General features: G+C 38.6%; 1 protein-coding gene and 1 long non-coding RNA gene across 12 annotated transcripts in view; one reads left to right on the top strand and one right to left on the bottom strand.

Moving 5' to 3' along the window:
* Positions 1-24807, bottom strand: part of ppp1r12b (protein phosphatase 1 regulatory subunit 12B) — a 183920-nt gene that overhangs the window by 55279 nt on the left and 103834 nt on the right. For all 10 annotated transcript variants that reach the window (XM_008109880.3, XM_008109884.3, XM_008109886.3 and 7 more), the window contains 4 exons: positions 19581-19778; positions 16752-16929; positions 15095-15207; positions 14114-14155 (listed from right to left, as the gene is read on the bottom strand). In XM_008109880.3, coding sequence (XP_008108087.2) covers positions 14114-14155; positions 15095-15207; positions 16752-16929; positions 19581-19778 — 531 coding nt within the window. The remainder of the gene's footprint in view (positions 1-14113; positions 14156-15094; positions 15208-16751; positions 16930-19580; positions 19779-24807) is intronic.
* LOC134298439 (uncharacterized) lies at positions 664-17006 on the top strand. 2 transcript variants are annotated; one of them, XR_010005534.1, is made up of 3 exons: positions 664-837; positions 1228-1359; positions 16776-17006. It is a non-coding gene; the product is annotated as an uncharacterized LOC134298439 (long non-coding RNA). The 2 variants fall into 2 exon arrangements; XR_010005533.1 differs by lacking the exon at positions 664-837 and having other exon boundaries at positions 854-1359.

The raw sequence follows: 24807 nt of genomic DNA, 5'->3' as shown, positions 1-24807 counted from the left end.
CTAACGTTATGTCAATATATGAAGAACAATGAAATGATTCATAATCAGCTGTGGCTAGCCTCTGCTAGAAGGAGCTGGGGTGGGGTAGTGGGAAGAGAGCTTTGCATTTAAAAACAAAGTGTACTTTAATGGATGACACAGGCCATAGTCAGCCCTCGATTTTGTATTATTTTTAGGCTACTCTATTTGTCAAATGAAGACCAAGCATGCTAACAGTTAATGCTTTGGAGACAGAAGAATTGACAAATACAGTTTTCTACCAATACAGAATATCTCATCCCACCATTGTAAAAATTACTAGAACTTCTTTAGCAACAGAAATTTAACTGGTTATATCAATTCAGCTACCTTAATCTTAAACTTTGCCCCATCTTTAGTAATCTAAAAAAGATGCTAGGTATGTCTCACTTAAAAATATAAAAGTTTTAAAAAAATTAAAACATAAACACTTTGGCCTGCTTAAGAAATTATAGTGATATAATCAGTTGCCCTAAGAATAATATTTTGGACTTGGTTGATAATATTCCATCGTCTTCTTAGAACAGTGGTTCTCAACTTGTGTGTTTTGGCCTACAACTCCCCAGGTGTTTTGGCCTACAATGAAATCCAGCTGTTAGGATTTCTGGGGGTTGAAGGCCAAAACATCTGGGGACACACAGGTTGAGAATCACTGTCCTAGAAGCAGTGAAAGTGTTTTAACGTATCACAAAGAACATAATATGAGAGCCAATCGTTTCTCCTTGGTGAGATAATTATATAGGTGAGGTCACAACTGAAAAGTCTGTGTCACTCAGAGGAGGTAGATTGAAACAGACCTCAGATGATATCAGAAGATAGGTAGGTTTACACATGAATAGCTTTATTTCTATCAGGTTCTGAGATTCCAGCATTGAAACCAGGATTTTGAGTTCAGATGAACCAGAATAAACGTTAATCAGAATTTCTGATCTTTATGATAAAATTGGCTGCCACATTTTTTGCCTGATAGATTTTCTGAATTGTCTCCAAAGACAATATTGTTAATAGTGCTCTGTAATCATACAACCTCTCTGCTAACAGAACAGACTATCAAAGTTGGGGTTATCCCTATCCATATAGGAAGACTGCTGGGACACAGCCAAAGTTGGCAGAAGGCACTTAATGTAACTGAAATAAGGTGAATCTCAAATGAAAGAAATAAGAGATAGAAGCGTTCCTAATCTTGAACCATTGAACTCTCTCATTCAGAGAAGGGCAAGCCCATACAGAAGAGGATGAATACCATATGATCAGAAGAACCATCTACCTCTAATAGTTCAGCCTTGCTAGGAAAGGAAGCTGTCTTCGGTTCCACTCAGAGAAAGACAGCATACAAATGCAGTAAGTAAGCAAATAAAACAATAGATCTTGGATTATTGGCCTCATAATATTTGGTGACCAAAGAAACTGCAGCAAAAAACATATTTACATAGAACAGGTTGGGAAAAAGTAAAAAAGGGCAGGTCTATAGGCCTGAATTTTCTGTATTATATAATATGCCACTATGTTGTTGTAGTGTACCTTAACTTTTTTCCAACTTATGGTGGTCCTACGGTGAACTTACCAGAGGTTTTCTTGGCAAAAATTGTTCAGAAAGGGTTTGTCTTCCTTCCTTTCATTTCTCTCTTTCTCCTACCTTCCCTTTCTTCCTACCTTCCCTTCCTTCCCTTCCTTCCCTTCCTTCCCTCCCTCTTTCTTTCCATTTCTCCTTTTCTCCCTCCCTCCTTCCTCCTCTCCCTTTTCTCCTTCCCTTCTCCCTCCCTGATTGGTTGCGGAATGAGTGGGGCACAAATGTAAGCAGAGTGAATGGGGTGTGGGTGCAAAAAGAAGGGCTGGGGAAAAAACCTTGGTGGGCCAGATGTGGCCTGTGGGCCTTGCTTTGAAGATCCCTGCAATAGTGGGTGGCCTGCTGGGATAGCACTGGCATTTTCACCTCTTTATGGAATGATCCTCAAGTTATCTGTGGGTCATATCAAAATACATTTTTTATCCTCAAAACCAACCTTCAACTTTATACATTAAGGTCAGCAAACATGACTATAAACAGTAATTCTCAGACTGTCTTTAGGCACAGCAAACTTCAGGCAAGAATTCTTATACAAGCTGAATGGATTAGATACCACGATCAAATTCACCTGCAATAAGGATGAGATACAATATCTTTTATATTAAAAGTGAAAAAGTTTCAAGTAATAGTCAAAATGTGAAATAGCATTTAAATATTTGCAAAATCTCTCATAATCCATGCAGTGGAGAAAAGCTTTTGAGATATTTTGTCCTTGAATAAAGCAAATGAAGATATGCATTCCCTCCTAATTGCTTGCAATATAAACTGTTTTCTCTTTCAAGGGAAACTGCCATTTCCTCATATTACTGGAAACCTGCTAGAGAACCGAAATAAACTTTTGAATCCCAAATATCTCCTTTCTCAACATTTTATACAGAGGCACTTCTAAGTTATGCTACCAGCTGCGACATCACCAGGACACAGTGTATGTTGATGTAACTGAAGTGTGTACTTCGTTTGTGGATTCTGTGCATGACTTCTGTCAGTCTTGAAAATAGTCAGAAAATGCCTGTTTCAGAAAAATGCCAACCTAGTCAATTACCATATGCCAGCGTATTACACCAGCCCAAGTGTGACAGTAGAAGCATAATTTAATGAAGACTCCAACATCTTCGCTAAGAGGCACATTTAGTGGCAATACATTTTTTTAACCAGTTACAATACTGTCAATAACTAAACTCATTTCGTTTTTTTAAACTTAGACAATAGTTCCTCTGTTCCTTAAACTCAGTGGTGAGTAAGGATTCTTAAGTATCTGTAGCCAATACAAGTGAAAAAGCTTTACCAGCCATACAGAAGTGTGTGACTCATCAGGCAGGGGGGAGCCCCAAAGTAAGTAGAAGGATGGAATAATATTTAGGAAAAAGGACTACTCCCTTTTCCTCCAAAAATAAGTATAAGGAGGACTGGAAATGATTGTGAGGACCATGATTACTGTTGAGAATGATGAAGAACTTAATATCCCATAATAGGGTATAGGTGGCATTTTGAAGAGGAGCATGCCACATATAACTTTTTGTCTGGGACCCTACTTATAATTTATTACTCAGCATTCAGTCTTAGAAGCAGAATCCTGTATGATTACAGCAATAAAGCCCTTAAAAACAATGTGTATGTAAACGGAAAGACTGTGCCCTTTCAACGAGTAGCAAGAACTATTAAAAATTCTGGAAGGGGTTGACACTAAGCTGTGCTAAACATGATGTACAAACACTGCAGCAATTTCCCATAAAAGGAAGACAAGGAAAGCCTTTTGCCTTCAATGTACCCACTGCTAATCCATGACCAAGTAGGAGATTCTTGGCTCTTTGCAAAAAGGGACATGAATAAAAGATCCCTTGTAGAAACTAAGCACATAGGAGTCAGAGAACATGTTTCACAGCTGTGCAGTGCATCACTGAATGAAATCTCTGATGCTTTATCTATATTCCATAATAAAAGTGAAAAATCTATATGTGTGTATGTAGTACGGGTGTCCGCTCACACAGCCAGCCTCCGGCCTCCACAAACAGACTATAGTTTCCAGTGATGTGGAGCCACCAAGTCACTCCCTCACCTGACTTTGCAGGTTATAGTGAGCGCCATGAACATGCAGCCCAAACCCTGCCAGTGTCCTCCACAAACACCATCTTGTCCCCCACCCAAGTGAAGGCTTTCATGCGGGGCCCCATTTCATCCTAGATGTTCTGTTTTCCCTCCAGAATGGACATCCCAGGGTCCCTTCATTTGCATAACCCCACCCACTGCCTCTACCTTAACCCTTCCATACCATTTCCTGGCACACAGTGAACAGAGGAATTGATCTGCAACTCAACAAGAGGTTAGGGGAGAATTCACACCATGATTTACAAGACTTGTACTTGACCTACATCCAGAGAGTACTGTTCACCCAACCAACAATGCATCTGGACCACACTTGCCATGGATGATGGGACTTACAGTACCTTCACTGGTACTGTGACCCTCACTGACAATGGATTGGGATCAAACTTGGCACAGAGAAGCCCCATGATCAACTGAACATACTACAAGGAGTAGTGGGAATGGACCTTGATTTTGGGAGTTATAGTTCACCTGCTTCCAGAAAGCACTGAACCCAGCTGATGTCAGATCTTGACCAAACTTGGCACACAGACCCAACATGGCCAACTGTGCATACACGCCTGGTTTGGGGGTGATTGACCTCAGATCTGGGAGTTGTAGTTCACCCTTATCCAGACAGCACGGAACCCAGCTGACGTCAGATCTCGACCAAACATGGCACACTGACCACCCATGATCCACCCTACATCCTGGCATTGTTTGGAGGAGGATGGACCATGGACGATGGCACTTGCATATGGAAGTTGTAGTTCACCCGTACCCACTGAACCCAGCTGACTTCGGATCTGGACCACACTTGCCACACAGCCCCAACATGGGCAACTGTGTGTACAGGCCTACTTTCAAGGTGATTGACCTTTGCTCAGGGAGTTGTAGTTCACTCTTATCCAGACAGCACTGAACCCAGCCGAAGACAGATCTGGACCAAACTTGCCACAGAGAAGCCCCAAGACCAACTAAACATACTGCAGGGGTTTAGGGGAATGGACCTTGATTTTGGGAGTTATAGTTCACCTGCATCCAGAAAGTAATGAACCCTGCTGACATCAGATGTGGACCACATTTGGCACACAGACCCAACATGGCCAATTCTGCATAAAAGCCTGCTTTGGGGGTGATTGTCCTGGGAATCTGGAGGTTGTAGTTCACACTTATCCAGACAGCACTGAACCCAGCCAACGACAGATCTGGACCAAACTTAAGTGATATTTCCTAACATCCCAAAACAAATAGTGCCTTCTTCTAATAATCCGGGCACTGCTGGGTCCACAAGCTAGTGTGAAATAAAATTACTATAGAGCAAATTATTTTCTAAACATTTTTAGAAGTTTGCTTCAAACCTGTCAAGAGTCAGACGCCAGTTAACAAACAAAACAGAGTTTATTCTGAAGATAAGCCAAAAAATAACATAAACACAGAAAGTAACCTTGAAACACTTCACTTATCAGTGTTTCAAGAGTAGTTTGGACAAAAATAACTCAAAAACAAGCCACGCTATTTTCCCATGCTGGCATTCAATAAAAACTAAAAGACGCTTCAATTCAGCTTTGGAGAACAAATAGAGTTGACTGCAAGAAAATATGCAAACTAAATGAAGGCTTGAAACCTTCCAGAAGCTGCAAAGTAAAACTGAAAGTGCAAAAGCCTCTCTTGGCTTCAAACCGTTTCTGAAAACAGACAGCCGGCTCTGCGGACTTAAAGGGACAGTTCCCAAAAGAAAAACAGCAAACTGGCTTGAAAACAAACCAACTAGAAGAGCAGTAAAACTGCTTCCACAGTGCAGATAAGCCGGGAGCTTCAAAGGGATGATGAATAGCCGTCGTCAGGAGAATCCAAGGTCAGGTCAGGAGGCAGCAGCAAATTCCGAAAGGCAAACCAATAGTCAGAAACCGGGAGTAGTCGTCAGTCAGAGGGGCGTAGACAGAAGCCAGGTCAAATTCAATCGAAAGTCAAAAGAGGGTGCAGTCATCCAAACCAGGTCCACGATAAGACACAGCGAGAGCCAAGCCAGATGGTATCAGCAGCTAGAAATAGTAATCAGAATGCAGTCCAGGGAAACCCACACAGTTCCATCCCTCTGCTGCAGAGCAGTCCCAGATAACTTACATCCGAATCACAGTCCAAGTCCAGTCTTCACGGAAACACAGAGATCCCAATGGCGCCTCAGCAACACCTTGCCACACGCAAAGTGCAGTGGCCAAACATTCCCATTTTATTCGCCTTCCTCCTGGGTGACCAAACACTCACACCCAAACACCAGGTGTCCCAAATCTACTCGGAGTCCGAACTCCACACAGCTAGAGCTCATGGATCCGGAGTACCTAGCAATTTGTTGGAGTCCCAATCATCCTGCCCACACTTAGCCCCATGAACACTTAAAGAACCATCCTCCCTTCTCCAAGCATCCCAAGTGGGATCAGCTCCTGCAGAAACCCCAGGTTCAGTAGTATCCATAGGCCCCAAATCCCCAGACATCTCCGGTGGCTGTGCCCATTCAGTGCCCACTTCCCCAGCCACCACCTGTTCCTCAGCATCCATTTCCCCAAACTCCCCATCTGAATCTTCCTCAGAAGATCCCCCATATAGCTCTCTAAGTCGCTTCCTGCGCAACTCCTCCAGTGAACCCTCATCACGAGGGTTTTTTCTTCCTCTTCGAATCCCATCACCATCAACCATAATCCCCGAAGGCGCAGTCACAACAAAACCACACATCTGAATTTGTTCACAATACTAGTAAGCAAGCGAGTGAGTGAGCAAAAACAGTGATGGGTTACTATAACATGCTTTCATTAACATCCTCATAAGTCACAGACTTTTGAGTTTAATCACACTAAAACGATAGCGACTTTAAAAAACAGTCCATTTCATTTAAATATGAGCTGAAGAGAAACAGAATGTACATGCACTGACCATTCTTTTTAAAGAAGAGTAAGAAAGTGGACACAGTCCCCAAATTCCTAGGCTTAAAACCAAGAATGTACTCTGGGATAGTGTTTCCCAAGCATTATAATGTAGGGGACCACTGGCCAGTTATTTCCCTCCCCACTTTGCCAGAGAGAGGCATTATATTTGTGCCCATTGGCTATAACTGTTTCTTTCTTTTCCTAGAAACACACTAAAGACTCACAGTGTTCAGGGACAAGCATCAGTCCAGAAATTACCACTTAGAGGAGCACTACTTTAGAGGATGATCACGTTTTCCAAACAGCTAAAATAAAACTGAATCATATTATAAAAATACCCACAAAAGAACTGAATTAAAGTGAAACAGAGAAAAAAATGCAGCAATTACAACTTCAAACTAAACAAGAACTAGAACACAAAGCAGGTTCTTCCTAAAAATACTCAGTAATTTTGGCACACATGAGGCTGAACTATCTACTTGGTAAGAAGTACCATGCACTTCCTGTTTTATGAGAAAACGTCCACTTATGAAAAAATTTATTATCAAAACAGAAAAAAGAACCTAATTTTAAATCACAAAACTACTGAAATCACTAACCTTGAAATGTTCTTAATAATATTCCTGAACTGTTGCTGAAGCTCATTCTATTTCCTAATGATTAAATGACTCCTGCTTAAATTTATAAACAGCATCCTCACCTGCATAGTTATGTGTATATGGACAAATCTATACCATTTGCCCAACAGTTGGCATATGATGGACAATCAATTGTGCCTTTTTGCTTTATAACCACAAAGTTGAGCAAAGCAATTCAAACAAGTATACAGGTGTATAGAAAACAGTAAGGAAGCTTAAAGCAGTAATAACTTAATACTGAGATGTTAATGACTTTCTGCAATTAGAGTACATATGTATTAATATCTTTGACAATTCCATTCCTTTATCTATATGCTATCCTCTTTCCAAAGCTGGGACTCAAGGCAGCTATTAGCATGGATGTCTTATTAGTATGGATTTACTAAAAATAGTTTTCAAAATGAACAGCTCGTATAAATATCTCACTCATAAACCAGCATCTTTGATAAACATTTCTGAAGTCATGGAGACAGCACAAAATATTTACTGAAAAGAGAATGCTGATCTAGAGCTTAAAATAAACTTATTTTTAGTAAATGCATATTACTTAAATGTTAGTTGGTTGTATTGCTTTCTATGGAAACATGGGCATATCTCAGTTAACAAAGCCTCTGACAATAAAGTTATTTTTAACAAAGTTTGCAATGCCTATGCAGCCCATACGTCTGGCTAAGTTAAGATTTCAAGCAGTGACTTCTCAGTTTCCAACTCTACTTTAGCTGCATAGAAAGGAACATTGTTAATGTGCCAAATTTAATAATTAAGCAATGCAAGTTACTACAAAATGATTTCCTTATCTTTTTGACAGTCCCCAAATCCATTCTACGTGTTCCCAGCTTCGACCCCTCTACCTTCTCCAATCTACTCAATATGAAGTTGTTAAACATATTCCTTTTTTCCTCTCCCCAGACTCTTCATCTTTCTGCTTCATCCCTAGAGCCAGTACTTGCTTTTTATACATATTTAGCAGCTGCAGACTCCACCCTTGATCTCTATGCTTCCATCCTGATTAACCCCTTTAGAGCTTCTCTCATCATAGACTGTAAGCTCCTACTGCTATTTCTGGGCTCATTTCTTTCTGTCCTTGGTATCACAACGAAGGCCTCTTTGCTTCTGGTATCTACAACTTTAGTCAGCCTCAAGACACACTTGGGAAAGCTTTTTTAAAAACCCTTTTTAAGAATAATTGTAGAGAAAAGAGGTCAAATCTCTTGTATTAGTCATTGGCCTGGAGAAGAAATTTCAGCAGGTGCACCTTGTTATGCAAACTACAGCATGTTGAAATCCCTTCTGTATAACTACTGAAGGGGCATGGAGAAAAGGAAACTACTTGTTTGCTAAAGTAGTACAACAGTTAAGCAAGTTGGCTTTATAGGTATATCATAAGAAGATTTAATTTCAGTTTATAATATAGTGAGTACCTACCATTGATCAGAAGGGATTAAATAGAAACCCCTGGGTGTATACAACAAAACCAATGAAGTTGAGTGCATTTCTCTTTGCTTCTCGTCTGTGACACTATTATTCCATGCTTCTACCAATTACCTTATACTGGTCAAATTCACAGTCCTCATTTTCCCACTATAATTCATACTCTCTTATCTCTTCCCTTTGCTCTGTTCCCAATCTCCTCATTTCCATTCTCTATCTATGCCACCTGGTATGCTCTTTTAGCCTTTTGTTCTGTAATCAAGCCATTCTGATTTCCATGCTGCTTTATTATTTTCCTTTGAACTATTTGCTTTTACTCTGATCTCTCTCTTTAGCCCATTTGTTATAGTTATTGTTGTCAAATACTTTGATTTATGGTGACCTTATGAATAGGAGACCCTCAAACACCCAAGTCATCAACAGCTCTACGCAGGTCTCACAAACTCAGGGCTAAGGCTTTTCCCCCCTTTTATATCAGTCCATCTGTAATGTGGTCTTTCTCTTTTCTAACTGCCCCACACTTTGCCAAATATTATCTTTTCCAATCAGTTATATCACCACAATTTGATTTGCTCTATAATTCATTTATTTCTTTTTTATATATGTGAAACATTCTCCTCTAGCACTAGATTTCAAATGAGTGTATTTCATTCCTGTCAGCTTTCTTCATTGTCCAGCTTTCCACAAGTGTATACAAAAATCAGAAATAGAATTGTATGGTATTCTGTTATTTGGTATGTTCTTTGATATTTAATCAAGTGTTAGTTTGGTATTTAATGATATCAATTTGAAGATTCTATCTAATTCCTCAGTACCTGCTGTTCCAAATCCTAGTCCTCTTCTGATTTCTTGACAACATTCTCCATTTTGATTTATGACTGACCCAAATGGATATAAAATATTAAACTGTCTCAACATCTTCACCATTTAATTTTACATAAATAATCTGTAGTCATTTTAATGTTAACATTTAGTTATAACTCTGCATTTGCACCTTCTTCCTTAATATTGATCAGTAGTTATTTCATGTTTTTTTTCTATTTTCTGCTAGTAAAATGCCATCTGCATATCTTAAATTACTGACGTGCCTTTCCCGAAAATTAATTCAATGGTTAGATGCAAAGATCTCTGCTATACCCTTTCTAAGGGATATAGAACAGGTGGGTTATTGCTTTGTTTTCCATAATTATTGGAAATTTTCTGTTAGAACTTCGATGGATTCAGTCTCAATAACTTGCAACAAATCTGCTGCCATGATATTGCTTCCCTGTGATTTATTTCTCTCATGTGCCACTGTCTCTGAGAGATTCTCTACCAGTGTCACCCTCCACTACTGGGGCTGTTAAGCTTCCATCACTATATTAAGGTGTCACATTTACTTTTGTTCTTTAGCAATAGCTTGCCTGATCTCAGTAGAGATCTACCAGTAGGAACTGAACCACGCCGGAAAGCCACATATTACCTCATATCCCACACTGGAACAGTCTTGTCTCCTGAACTTATTATTGCAGAAGGTTGGTAGAGCTCTTTCGTTGACATACTTAGATATAATTTGGTCATGAAATTTAAGTCTAACTGATCTATATGCACAGAATTTAAACTTGTACAAAATTTACCAGATGGAGTACACCTATGTAAAATATGTTTTAAAAATCTGTACCAAGAGTGCCCCAACTCCCTTGCTGATAATGAGACAAAAACTCACTATACACAGAAATAGCTCTTAGTTTAGAACTGCTATAAAATAATAACCTTCAACTATTTTCCTGCATTTAAGCCCTTCTGATTTCGAAGAAGTCTGATTTCTGACTATGTAGAATACAGGGAAACAGACCTGCAACCTACTTGTTAGTACTCTTTAATTATCATAAGGTTCCGTGATTATACGGTCAGAATTTCAAAAGCAAGGGCCCACATTTATTCAAAAATAAAGGCCTTATATTATTATGATTATTTGCAAGTTCTCTTCCCACCCACACTGCTCTGGACATAAGCCAGAATGAAAGCGTTCCCAGTACTATACTACAGTTCTGCTAGGAAGAATCAAAACAAAATCAGAAAATGGAAAATGTATTTCAAGGCAATGCTCCTTGGATTCCCAAAAAAGGAAATATGTATCAGAAGTAATGCTATTTGTAGAAATAGTTAAGAGCATAACATGTAACTACTTAAACTGTAAACAGCATGTGTTCTATATTAGCCTGTATGAAGCTTACCTAAATACTACTACTGAATAAACTCTATTGCGCTGGAGTATAATGAAAGAGTGTCTAACTATGACATACCTCACCATATTAGGTAGTCAAGATTCTAGAAGTAAAAAGAACACTCAGAGGCAAACCTACATACACCTAATGAATACTATGCTCTTGGACAGCAAACATGTTTCTGATAATAAAACAGAGGACAGGAGTGACAGAAATGTGGCTCTAGGGGTGCCAAGAGAGCTTTCTATTGTGATACTAAATGTGCTATGGGAACAAAAGGTACAGAATTTTGGACACAAAAGAAGTGCAATACACATAAGATGTTTAAAAGCTGATCTCTTAATACTGCCATCTCCAAAAGGAGAAGAACAAGACCATTAGTTCAACAAAGCCAAAGATTTGGTGATCAACATCCTGTCATATGTCCAATGCCACTGAACTTCAGCTACATGGATTATAAACACATCTGTTTTGATCTCAGCTTACCCTTAGATACTACGCTTTTTGGTTTACTCGCCCATCCATCAGAACTATAGCTGAAATTTTAAAAATTAACATCCTTAACAACTAATATTGATATTTTCAGCTATGTATTAACAGTAAAATTAGAAACTTAGGAGTGAATGTACTACACACACAGTATAATTTTTTTATCGTGTCAGAAGCAACTTGAGAACATACTGCAAGTTGCTTCTGGTGTGAGAGAATTGGCCGTCTACAGAGACGTTGCCCAGGGAATGGTCGGCTATGTTACCATCCTGCTAGGAGGCTTCTCTCATGTCCCCGCAACACAGTATAATGAAAGACACACATACAACTACAAGATACAACTTAGGATGCTCACCACACTCTTAATACAAAGAATATGAGGCTGACTATATTTGTCTACATGAAACCAAATCACTAAAAGCTAAGAAGCTCTGCCCACATTCTGAATAGGTTTCCTAAAAGACCTTGGCTATAAATGAAAGTTTCTGATTATTCCTCTTGAAGGACAAAGCTTTCAATCCATTCTGCATTGCCAAAATTGGGGGAAGGAAGAGTTTTGCTTAAACAGTCAGCCCCCCACATTTACAGGGTTTGGACTTTAGCACAGCAGATAAAACCACTAGGTGCTGTAAATCTTATCAGTCGAAAGGCTGATTGTTGAAAGCCTGGGTCAGAGTGAGCTCCTGGCCTTTGCCCAGTTTCCACCTACCTAGCAGTTCGAAAGCAAAATGTGAGTAGATAAATAGGTACCGCTTAACTGTGGGGAGGTATTTTAAGGCACACATAAGAAAATGCCAGAAAAATGCCAGCGATTCGATCAAAGGAGGAAGTTTACAAACAAAGCTCTTCGGAAGGGAGATGGAATGACAGTAAGCCCCCCCCCCCCGGTGGCCGGAACTGAGCACAAGCCTTCAAGATGCTGAAGATGGGAAAAAATCTATATATACTATTTTCTATGTAAAACTGTCTGTCTTGTCAGGCATTGAATGTTTGCCGCATATGTATGTTCTGTGATCTGTCCTAAGTCCCCTTCGGGGTGAGAAGGGCGGAATATAAGTATTGTAAATAAATAAAAACAAGTTTGCCATCATCCCTCCAAAGCCTTTGCCCTCTCCCGAAACCAGAGCAGCGAAGGAGTCTGGAGTAATAGGAAGGTAGTTGATTTTCCCCCACCTCCACCTATAACTGGGGCCCACTTGGAGCTGCCAGTCACAGCAGGAAGGATGGGACTTGGGAGGGTGCATCCTTCATAAGAGCGAGCAGGAACCCTCTCAAAATCTGCCTGTTCTAAGCTTTGGGAAGCGCTTGGTTAGTGTGCGCGCTGATGCTCTGTCTTTCTCAAATCTGATGAAGGGGTGCACAGCAAAAGGTTCATGTGTGTGAAACAGAGGGAGGGAAAATGTCTTTCAATGCCAGCCACACAACTTTGCCATTGGAAGCAGCAAAGGAAAGCACTTTTCTGTTCTCACTGCAGTACCTTTCAAGCTATCTGATGACAGCAGCTAACATTTCTGTTTTGCTGGTACAGCATGTCAGGGACCACTGGCATATATGTGTTTCTGAATTCCAGTTTTTTCCTGAAAAGTCTCTAGCTGATGGACAAGCACTGACTCATGAATTCTCACTTTGTTTAGCAGTGTCCTAAAGAATAAAACATTATTAGTGGCACATGGGCAGGTCCAAAACTACCTTCCCAGGTTCATGTTTTCCCCTCTATATATCCAAAAGTGCTGTCCATTAAAAAAAAAACATTTGTTATAATATATCTCCACTGCTTTGAAACTGTTCACTGTAACACCTTCTATGCCTTAAGTGTCTTTAGCTTTCTGGGGCTGATATATTTAAACCCACTGATCATTGAGAATGTATGATTCTTGCCAATGACATCATGATGTTGTTTGATACAGTACCATTATGGGTGCTCATGAATAAAGTCAGGCTAGTAATCCCAGCCAGCTGCATCCAAAGCAATGAGGACAAAGGACTATGAGGGCAAAAGAGGAAAAACAAGGATGCCAAGCATCAGCAGCTGGCATGACAGTAAGAGTGCCAAAAGCACTCCGTGACATAAGCTCTCACTTCATCACAACAAATAGTAAAAAGAAAGAAAGAAAAACATAACAACAAAACTGAAGTACAATTTGTATTATTTATCCGTTATTTCCATGTCTGAAAAGAAGGCCGAATAAATACTTGATATTAGGTTAAAAAAATCCCGCAAATGTCACAATCTTCCACAGTTTAAGTTATTTAACAAGAAAGGGGAATGTCCTAACAATCAAGCAAACTAATGGAAATGAACAAATCAATCTAGAACTTTAAGCTGCTATTAAAGAGTCACCATGCCACCTGAGATTTGGACAGATATACCTGCTTGTTACACATAGATTAAAAATAATGTTAACCTATGTATATGAGCATAGCAACCAATATACTTTTTGTTTTGCTGTTTTCAAGAGAACACATTACACAGCAAAGAGCAAAAAAAACCAACAACTGACGACAAATTTGGTCTACTATATAGTCCAAAACACAGGAAAAAAATAAAACAAACGATCAGAATCCTAAGTGTGTAGCCATTTCCAATGATAATGGTAAAGAGATATGTGATCCGTATGATTCATTTAAAAGGAAAGAAAGCAGATCCCAAAAGGCAATTAGAGTGGAAGTAACATAAAGTGATTGGAGAACAATCCTGCAATCAAAGGTTCATATGAAACAACAACAGAATATGAAACCTTTTGATTCTCTGCTTACCTTGTCCTCTTTTACTTCTTCAGTGCCATCCATTTCCTCATCCTAGGAAATTAAAATACACAATAATTTTTTTTTAAAAAAACATTGTCTATAATATTGAAACTAGAGAAACATTAGATAACTGGAGAAATTGTGTTAAAATGTCTAGCAAGACCAGTATTTATGATTTTTACAGAAGTCAGAAGACAAAAAAGGATACTGTTTAGCAAACTGAGAATACACTAATCCTTGAAACTATTGGGGTGGACAGCCATGCCTCTCTATATAGGTATTTGGTTCAGTCACACAGAACAGAAAAAGAAATTACTTTCATCACTATCAGTTGAGCAAATAATAAACTGGGTTGTTGTATGGTTTCCGGGCTGTATGGCCATGTTCCAGAAGTATTCTCTCCTGACGTTTCGCCCACATCTATGGCAGGCATCCAAACAATAAACTGTTTCTTAAGAAGAGATGATGATGATGATGATGATTTATACCCCACTTTATCTCCCCAAAGGAGACTCAAAGCGGCTGAATACAAAAGTAAGATCTCCAATGAATATTACCAGTAGAGCCACTATAGATGTTACATACTCAATCCTCCAGTTCAAAATCTGGATAATCAGGGGCATAAAAAGATTCTGAAAATCTCCTCTTATTACTTTAATTCTCTTCTTCATTCAAGCAAATTACTTTAGAGTGAAATTCATAACTTAAATCCATTCTAGGCCATAACCTGCATTCATATGCCAATTTTCTAGTTTTCTACATCACTACTGTAGGCCTGAAGTACTTTTTAAAGTGGCAAGTGGCTTACAATGGCTTTTATTTTGGGGATGGGGTGGAAAGTTTCCATAAATTCTCAGAGGGATGTTTGCAGTACCTGGAAATCTGTAAGATGTGTCTTGTTATTTTAAGATTATGATATACCACCTCCCACCATTCTCTTTCTAGAGTAAAATATTTCATCTTTCATCTCCAAGAAATGGCATTACTCACCTCCTTTGTGAAGAAAGAGATTCCTGTGCCTCTTCGTCTATCTTTTGGTCTTCTCCTTTCTCTAACTGACTGCTTGTTTGAGGTTCTGTCATCCAAATCTGGATCTTCATATTCTGTTCAAATAAACACAACTTAAACTGAAAACATCAGCACAAATTAGTTTCTCAAAATTATGGAATCATTTTTTTAAATGCCTTTGTGTAGTTGATTTTAGTTTGAATACCTAACAAAATATATATTGTCGTTAAAATCCAAATGATCAAACAAGTGGATCCTCTGAATAGCGGATTTATTTTACGGTGTTGTGGAGTCATTCCTGAAAGAAAAAATTAGCTGATTGCTATGAGCCTTTCAGAAGGGACCCATACTCCTAGAGATGTTCTTTCACTTTTTTACCAAGGATGTTAAATTTCCCCAAAAGATTGCAATAAAACCAATAAGAGAAGTATTCTCCACAGGAATTAAAACCTTATCACCCTGCTCCTGAAATTATTTTAATTCTATCAGCTCACCCAGCAGAGTCAATGATGAAGGATGATGGGAACTATAGTTCAAGAGCAACCAGTCATTACCCACTCCAGTACAGACACTGACTTAGAGAATTTGTACAATACTAGCTGTGCCCGGCCACACGTTGCTGTGGCTTATGGGAATCATTTGTTGACCAGGTGGAATAGCAGTGAATAGCCTTGCAGCTTCAAAGCTGGCCGTTTTCTTCTTATGCGAATCCTTGTTTGAGCTGGAATACAATGGAATAGGCTTGCTGCTTGGAAGGCTGGGTAGTTGCGTTCTAGGGGAATGGTTTTTTGGCCAATTTGAATTGCACTGAATAGCCTCGCTGCTTCAAAGCCTGGCTGCTTTCTACCTTGTGGAATTCTTGGTTGGCCAGGTTGAATAGCAATCAATAGTCTCAGTGCTGCAAGTATGAATGCTGTAATTAGTCACCTGCAGCTTCAAAGCCTGGCTGCTTCCTGCCTGGGGGAATCCTTTCTTGGGAGGTGTTAGCTGGCCCTGGTTGTTTCCTTTCTGGAATTCCCCTATTTTCAGAGTGTTGCTCTTTATTTACTGTCCTGATTTTAGAGATTATATTGTTCTGTATTATTACAACACAGTAATTTTAGATATTATATTTATAACCTGATATTATCTGCTTAGAACTGGATTATATGAGGACCTCTCTACACAACTGTGTAAAATCCACACTGAACTGGATTATATGGCAGTGTGGACTCAAGATAACCCAGTTCAAAGCAAATATTGTGGATTATCTTGCTTTGGCATTCTGGGTTATATAGGTGTGTGGTAGGGCCTTGAGTCTACACTGCCATACAATCCAGTTCAAATCAGATAATCTGTATTTTATAATCTGAGTGAAGAGGCCCCTGGGTGCCATTCTGGCTGAGTGGGTTGCTAGGAGACGAAGTGGGCGGAGCCTACCCTTCTAACTTGCAGCAAGGGGAAAAAACAGTTCTTCCTCTTTCTCTAATTTGGACTTTATTTTTCTAGGTTTTTTGTTTTTGTTTGAAAGACATATTTTGGATGACTATGTCTTTTGTGGCGAAATTTGGTGCGATTTTTTCAGTGGTTTTGTTGTTTACTCCATAATAAAACACACATTACATTTTTATATATATAATTGGTTTATTATAATAAATACCGTTTTTCTCCATTTCATCGGCAGATGTGCTTTGGAAGTCTTCTGTGCTCACTATGTTAGACGATTTACTTGTCCTGGGCAGGTGAGAACTCGAATAAAGATACGGAGCTAAGGAAGGAGAGGTGGGGGTTGTGGGTTTGTCTTGTTGCGCTGAACACCTCAATCGATGACCCAGAGACTACAAGGTAAGCATAGGAAGCAAAAAGGTTAGTAAGAATGGGATTGTCATAAGTTTACAGGTCACTTGAAGGTACATACATACACCCAAAAAGAGAACTAGCAAGAGTACCTTCTTCGTAACTCATGAGCGATCACTTGTGACCAGATATGAGTGCCTTTCAGAGGTAGAGTCTTGGCGGTGGATCTGTAAATGACCATGAAGACTTATTCTGAATCCACATGGTCTTTCACAATGGGGGCATGTATTTCCAGATGTGAAAACAATATATATTTTATATTGCAAGATATGAAAACAATATATTTTAGACTAGATGCCGTGACAGTAACTGAAATACAACCTCATGGTCAAATTCTTTATATACCAGGCATGCACAAACCTTGACCCTCCAGGTGTTTTGGACTTCAACTCCCACAATTCCTTACAGAATGTGGGAGTTGAAGTCAAAAACACCTGGACGGCCGAGGCTTGTCTATGCCTGTTATATGCCCTAGCTTTGAAGTGCCATATGTATTTAGATTGCAGAACCCAATCTAAGTCACACCTAACTATCATGAAGCTGAATACAATCTGTATCATTTAAGAGTCTAGAATGTATACACATCTGCATAGAAATTCCCTAATAGACCCCCCCCCCCCCATCAGAGAAAAAATCGACACATATCCTTGAAGCTGTGGGCAGAGACGAAAATCTAAGATCCAAATCTAGTATGCAGAATAATGCAAAGAAATAAAAAACTTACAATGATATACAGTCCAGTGAAAATGTTGGCCTGTGGACATTTACCATGAGAAATACAAATTTCATCAGAAAAGAAATTCAAAATAAATCTGCCACTATATTATTATATTATACTAGCTGTGCCCTGCCACGCGTTGCTGTGGCCAATTGAAATTGCACTGAATAGCCTCGCTGCTTCAAAGCCTGGCCGCTTTCTATATAGGGGCATCCTTCCTTGGGCAGGTTGAATGGGTTGGAATAGCCTCGTGGCTTCAAAACCTCAGGGTTTTCTATCTTGGTTGGCCAGGTTGAACAGCACTGAATAGCCTTGCTGCTTGCAAGCCTGGTCGCTTTCTACCTTGTGGAATTCTTGTTTGCCAGGTCGAATAGCAATGAATAGTCTCAGTGCAGCAAGTATGAATGCTGAAATTAGTTACCTTGATTAGCATTCAATGGCCTTGCAGTTTCAAAGCCTGGCTGCTTCCTGCCTGAGGGAATCTTTGTTGGGAGGTGTTAGCTGGCCCTGGTTGTTTCCTTTCTAGAATTCCCCTATTTTCAGAGTGTTGCTCTTTATTTACTGTCCTGATTTTAGAGATTATATTGTTATGTATTATTATACCACAGTAATTTTAGATATTATATTTATAACCTGATATTATCTGCTTAGAACTGGATTATATGAGGACCCTTCTACACAACTGTGTAAAATCCACACTGAACTGGATTATATGGCAGTGTGGACTCAAGATAATCCAGTTCAAAGCAGATTATCCTGCCTTGGCATTCTGGGTCATATAGGTGTGTGGTAGGGCCTTGAGTCTACACTGCCATATAATCCAGTTCAAATCAGATAAACTGTATTTTATAGGCAGTGTGGAAGAGGCCTGATTGATGAGGCCCTGGGCGCCATTAAATGGCTGAGTGGGTTGCTTGAAGACAAAGTGGGCAGAGTTTACCCTTCTAATTGGCAGCAATGGGAAAAAACTGTTCTCCTTCTTCCTCTAATTAGGACTATATTTTTCTTGTTTTTTTATTGAAATAAATATTTTGGATGACTATGTCTTTTGTGGCCAAATTTGGTGTGATTTGGTTCAGTGGCTTTGTTGTTTACTCCAAAATAAAACGAACATAACACACACACACACACATATATATATAATTATATTATTATTATCATCATCATCATCATCATCATCATCATCATCATCTCTCCAAATGGAGACTCAAAGCGGCTCACAACTAAATGCATTGCAATACAGCTGAAAATATATAAATATACAAGTATTAAAACAGTATTAAACATTATTAAAAGCATATAAAATCATAGCAGTCCCTGACAATCTTAAAAATGTTCTTTACAAGCCTGCCTACATAAAAGGTTTTTAACCTTCCACCTGAAGGACAGCAGGGAAGGGGGCATTCTGGTTTCCCTCGGCAGGGAGTTCCAGAGTTGAGGGACAGACACCAAGAAGGTCCCTCTCTTGTTCCAACCAACTAAGCTTGAGATGGAGGTGGTATTGAGAGAAGGTTATACCCATGTCTGTACAAATATAGGGGGTTTCTGTTACAATCCTTTACCCTAACCCTAAATGTAGTTATACAATTATTACAGAGAGAACTGTTATCAAGTAATCAGTCCTGATTCCTTTATTCCTTTTTGATTGCTTTAACTGCCTGCAGGACAGAATTCCAAAACCTGGGAGCAGCCACTGAGAAGTTTCTCTCCTGTGCCTTCACCAAATATAACTGTGATGTTTGTGGGAATGAGAGAACGCCTTTCCAAGATTTTAAAACTAGGGCAGGCTCATACAATTTAATATAGTCCTTCAGGTATTGCGGATCCAAGGACTTTAAAATAATAATCAGCATTTTGGGTTTTATTGGAAACCACATTGTTTGTTTCAAGCCATGAAGAAGTAACTGCTTTTACCTCTTCGTCCAAGTTTCTACTCCATCGTGAGTGAGTCTCCCTGAGTTCATTTGCTGCAGTGTCTTTTTGTCTCTCAACTCCTTCCTCTGTTGCTTCAGTTCTTTCTGACTTTTCAGTTGGCTGTTCCTGAGTTTGCCGCTCTGCCCGAGACCGGCTGAAGGTTTTCTCTGCTTCCTGAAGATCTGTAAGTGTTACACCCTAAAAAAAATAGGAGGACACTATATCTATTATACATGCATTTGTTTACATAACGTTTCCCTTACTGAACCTCTGCTTCAGTACAAATTAGGATGCCCTTTCAAGAATGATGAAGCACAAATTTCCGGTGAAGAAAATGAAGCTGTGAGCAATGGCTCAGTGAGCTGGTTGAGCACTGGGACATATTTGGAAGTTTACATTGTCATGTAAGCAGACGTGGAGAGAAGCAGTTTCGATTCACTTCTTAAAATACTATATTTATACAAAATCTGAAGAAACCCCCTAAAAGATGCCCTTAAATGTGCTGTAAGCTTACAAACTTCATGGACAAAAACATACCTGAGAGGTAAACTGTATTCTTTTTTCCTCCCTTGAAAATTGTATAGGTAAAAAGGGGGACTCGAAAAATCTAATTACTGCAACTATTCTGACAGATGAAACTATCTGATGAGACCAACTACAAAGGGTGAAAATGAATTAGTTTGTTAAAGATTATGCTATAAGAACCATGGAGCCCCGGTGGCGACGTGCGTTAAAGCACTGAGCTGGAGATCGAAAGGTCCCAGGTTCAAACCCCGGGAGCGGCAGGAGCGGCCGCTATTAGCTCCAGCTCCTGCCAACCTAGCAGTTCGAAAACATGCAAATCTGAATAGATCAATAGGTACCGCTCCGGCAGTCATGCCGGCCACATGACCTTGGAGATGTCTATGGACAATGCTGGCTCTTCGGCTTAGAAATAGAGATGAGCACCAACCCCCAGAGTCAGACATGACTGGACTTAACGTCAGGGGAAACCTTTACCTTTCCATGGGAATCAAAAATATTCAACATACCTAAGAATTAAATAGCCATAACATTCTGGGACCACATGGAACCTTTGGACTGGTTCCAAACAAAAAATAAGTCAGGAAGTAACCAAAGAAATGAACTATAAAGATTAACCATAGAAATAAAAACTTAAGAGAAAATCATAGGGAACACCACAGAAATATAGCTTTAGGTACAGAAAACAGAAAAACATAAAAAAAGGGCTGTAAGCAACAGTATAGTAAAAATGAAAGTGGCTGAAGAAGGCATTACATCAAATCTTAAAAAATTAGATGTCTGGTTTAAAGAAAAAAGAAAAAAAGACAGCTTGAATACAGAAATTACTGCAATGTCAACAAGACCAAGATTCAAATATCAGAAAGACCAGAAAGAAGCCTCCAGGAGAGGATCTCTTCCACAGGAAGAAGATCCAATGAGGTAATTCTTGACCAAATTAAGAACTATTTACAGATGGAATGAAACATTTGGAGATAAGGATTGACAAGAGAATTACACAGGCTGATTATTTACATAAAGGTCAACAAGAAATGAAATAAGATATGCAACAGATGGCAGTGGTATTCTGAAGCAACAGGAACATAAAAAACAGAAAATAAAGGCAACTGAAGAGGCACAAAAGAAGATGCAAACGGATTTCCAAAAAGATTCAACCGAACTCCAAAGATTAGAATATCTGCAAAAAGAATACTCATTGAGGTTGAGAGGGATACCGGAATCTGTACAGGAACTTGATATGGCAATAACTGAAGTTGTGGCTGGAATCCTCAGTAGATCAAAGCAAGTGGTCTGAGACTCAAAACAACAGCGCCTTTAGGGTCCAATTCCAACATGCAGTAAAGAAAAAACTTTTAAGAGATGTGATCGTGTTTACAAGAAGGAAAGTACGAGACCATGTTTTGCAAGCTCACGCCAAAGATCCAATTGAAATAGGAAATGCCAAGATTGCAGTATTAAGAGAACTTCTATCTCAGACAATAAAGAAGTGATTACTTTTTCCTGACAGATAAACTTGAAAAGAAAGGCTACAGATTCAGATGGGAAACCCCAGAAGAAACGAAGAAATCGCACAAAGGCGTTGGTCACTATCAGTCATGAAGGCCCAGGATTTTTATGAGAAATTCAAAGAAGACCTAGATTCAGAAGAAATCAGATAAAAAACCAAGAAAAAGATAACATCCAAGATGGCAAAAAGAGACAGCAACTTCAATAGACCCTGGATAAGGAAGATGTTCAACAACAGCAATAGGCCACTCCAAAAGGTGAAGAAGAATTGGGTGATCATCTATTACCTCAAGAAAGACAACCCTAAAGATACTTTCATTAAATATAAGTGGATTAAAATTGCAAAACAAAAGGAAAAGAACTTTACATTATTTGTGATTACCAAAAACAAGAAGGAATTCCTATTCATGATTTATGGATTACAAAAATGATGGATCTGGCAGAAATTGACTAATTGATCAGGTTTATACAATTGCCAGACCCTCCCAAATTTGAAGATGAAATCTAATACATTGGAACCTCTACTTAAGAGCATTCCAATTTAATAGTGTTTGAGTGAAGAGCTGTTGCTTGGCCTGGGCTTCATTTTGACATAAGAGCAGCATTTCGAGTTGAGAGCCCCAGAGGGAGCACTAGTGCAAGAACAGGGTGTTAGGGCTTCAAGAGAGCACCTCCGTGCCTCGTGCTCTTGTCTGCTTTGGGAGATTGCTGTCTGCTTTGCTCTTGTCCACATAGAGGAACTTTGGGTTAGTTGATTTTGTATGGTTTTTATTCTTTTTTTATTATTTTTATTTTTTTAACTTTTCTTTTTTTTAAAAAAATAGTTTTTATTGAATTTAAATTTTTTCATACAATAATTGCTATATAGATAGACATAATAATAATAATAATAATAATAATAATAATAATAATAATAATAATAATGAAACTTTATTTATACCCCGCCACCATCTCCCCAACGGGGACTCGGGGCGGCTTACATGGGGCCATGCCCAGAACAGTACAATATAGCAAAATATAAAAACAACATATCATAATACAATTAAACAATACAATAAATAATCACGTACAGTGCAACACAAAATCAAAAAAAAAAACAATATAACAGGGCGGGTCGCATGAGACACTTAGTTAAAACTTGGGGTGAGAAAAGGATAAGAATACAACCACGGGGAACAGGGACATAAGATAGAAAAACAATCTAGAGGATAGATGTTGGGGGGAGTAACAAAAGAAGTGTGTAATAGTTACTCTCCGAAAGCACATCAGAAAAGCCAGGTTTTTAAATCTTTCCTGAAGGCTAAAAGAGTGGGGGCTTGCCTGATTTCGATGGGCAGTGAGTTCCACAAACGGGGGGCCACAGCAGAAAATGTTAACGATGTAGTAGATATTAATCAACAGTAGATATAAAAGAATGATGCAAGTATTGTATGATAAATTAAATATCTGCTATGTGACAAAAACAATGGTTTTTATTCCTCGCATGTTTGGCTTCAGGAAGAGATAAAGAGAGGGAGAGCATGAAAGGGAGGTAGGGTGGAATGAGTCCAGTATGAAGAAAATGATGCTTCTGCCTCTTCACTTTCTGCTTCTACCATTTTAAAGTGGATCTTTTATTTTTTATTGTTCCATGTGAATGTGCATTTATACATTATTTGTTATTCATAAAGTACATTTTCTTATTTAAAAACACATAACAAAAATGGGGGGCTTCGGCGGACTGGAACAGATTAAGAGCATTTCAATGGGAAATTTCACTGTAAGATAAGAGCATTTTAAGTTAAGAGCTCAGTAACAGAACAAATTAAATTCTTAAGTCAAGATATCACGGCACTGAAATAATTAGAGATGGTCAAACTAGGCTTATACAGTTGCCAGATCCTTATAAATTCGAAGAAGAATGGCAGCATTTTATTGACTATTTTTAAAAAATAGAAAAAGAAAATATTGGGTTTTCTATTTTATCAAGGGAAAATTGGTAGTACAGGTATGTAGATATAACAAGAAAAGAAAAAATAGAGAAATTGGTAACAAGAAAAACAGAATCCCCAATTATATCCAAGGGATCCTGGAAAGTTAATCTACCAGAGATAAGAAGTTTTATGACAAAGATAATAGTTTTTTTATTATGAAGAAGACAGCAGAGACAGGGTAGGAAGTGTTAGTTAGGGTTTTATATTTTCCATTTTTATTTTTCTGTTGGTTCAAGACACTGTACACCCACTTTTATATCCTTCTGTTTTAGATTAGAAATGTTCCTTTCCCCTCTCTTTTTTTAAAACATTATATACACCTTTTTTGTATTATATAACAATGGAAGAAGACGAAGATGTAAGATGTTAAAATGCTCCTATTCTATATCCACTATTGTACCCTTCCTCATTCCTCATATTTTTGCAATTATATGAAAAAAGGAATGATGAAGCACTATGAGCAGCAACTGTAAATTAAAGATGGACTAAAAGTTAACAATTGTTATTTTAATGTACAGTTCAGTTTAAACAACTTTTACATGAGTAAGAAATGCTAAATATGAAGTCACACTAATCATTATTAAATAATGCCATTGGACAGCTGACTGTAAAAACAGTATTTTATTCCACAACACATTATCTATGGAGAACATTAGCATGTACATCTTTGTTTCCCAAAGATATACATTTATTGTCGAATTAAATCTTACTTGCACCAGGCCAGTGGCCATTTTCTATGAAGAAAAGAACTGATCTGTTACGATCTTTAAAATCAAAATATAAACTATGCCATTAAGCAATTTCTGGCTTTGTATCTTTCTAGAACTGGTACATTTTTAATTCAAAATGTGACTCTGGTGATCAAAGCTGAGTAAGAGCTTCTTCACTGCAAAATATAATAGAAAAGTCCTGAGTTTTCTAATTTGTTTGAATTAAATAATATGGATCAACATTTTAACTCCTTGTCACCTATCGAAGCCAGCCCGTAGCTTGAGATTTTTTGAGGAGGCTGTTACCTCTATCCCACCACTCTCACAGGTACTTCTGGCAGGAACATGGGAAAGGGCCTGTTTGGTACCTGTGTCGTGCTTCACAATTCCTTTTCAAGAAAAAAAAACTTTTCCATTGTAGGCAGGTGAAGATATTTTTGTTTCAGTAGACCTTTAGTGCTGAATGCTCAAGGGAAAGGCAATTTATTCACCATGTTGCTTATACTTGCTGTTTGT

Source organism: Anolis carolinensis, chromosome 4 (assembly GCF_035594765.1).
Source record: "Anolis carolinensis isolate JA03-04 chromosome 4, rAnoCar3.1.pri, whole genome shotgun sequence".
NCBI classification, from domain to species: domain Eukaryota; kingdom Metazoa; phylum Chordata; class Lepidosauria; order Squamata; family Dactyloidae; genus Anolis; species Anolis carolinensis.
This window is presented reverse-complemented; position numbering and strand designations above follow the sequence as displayed.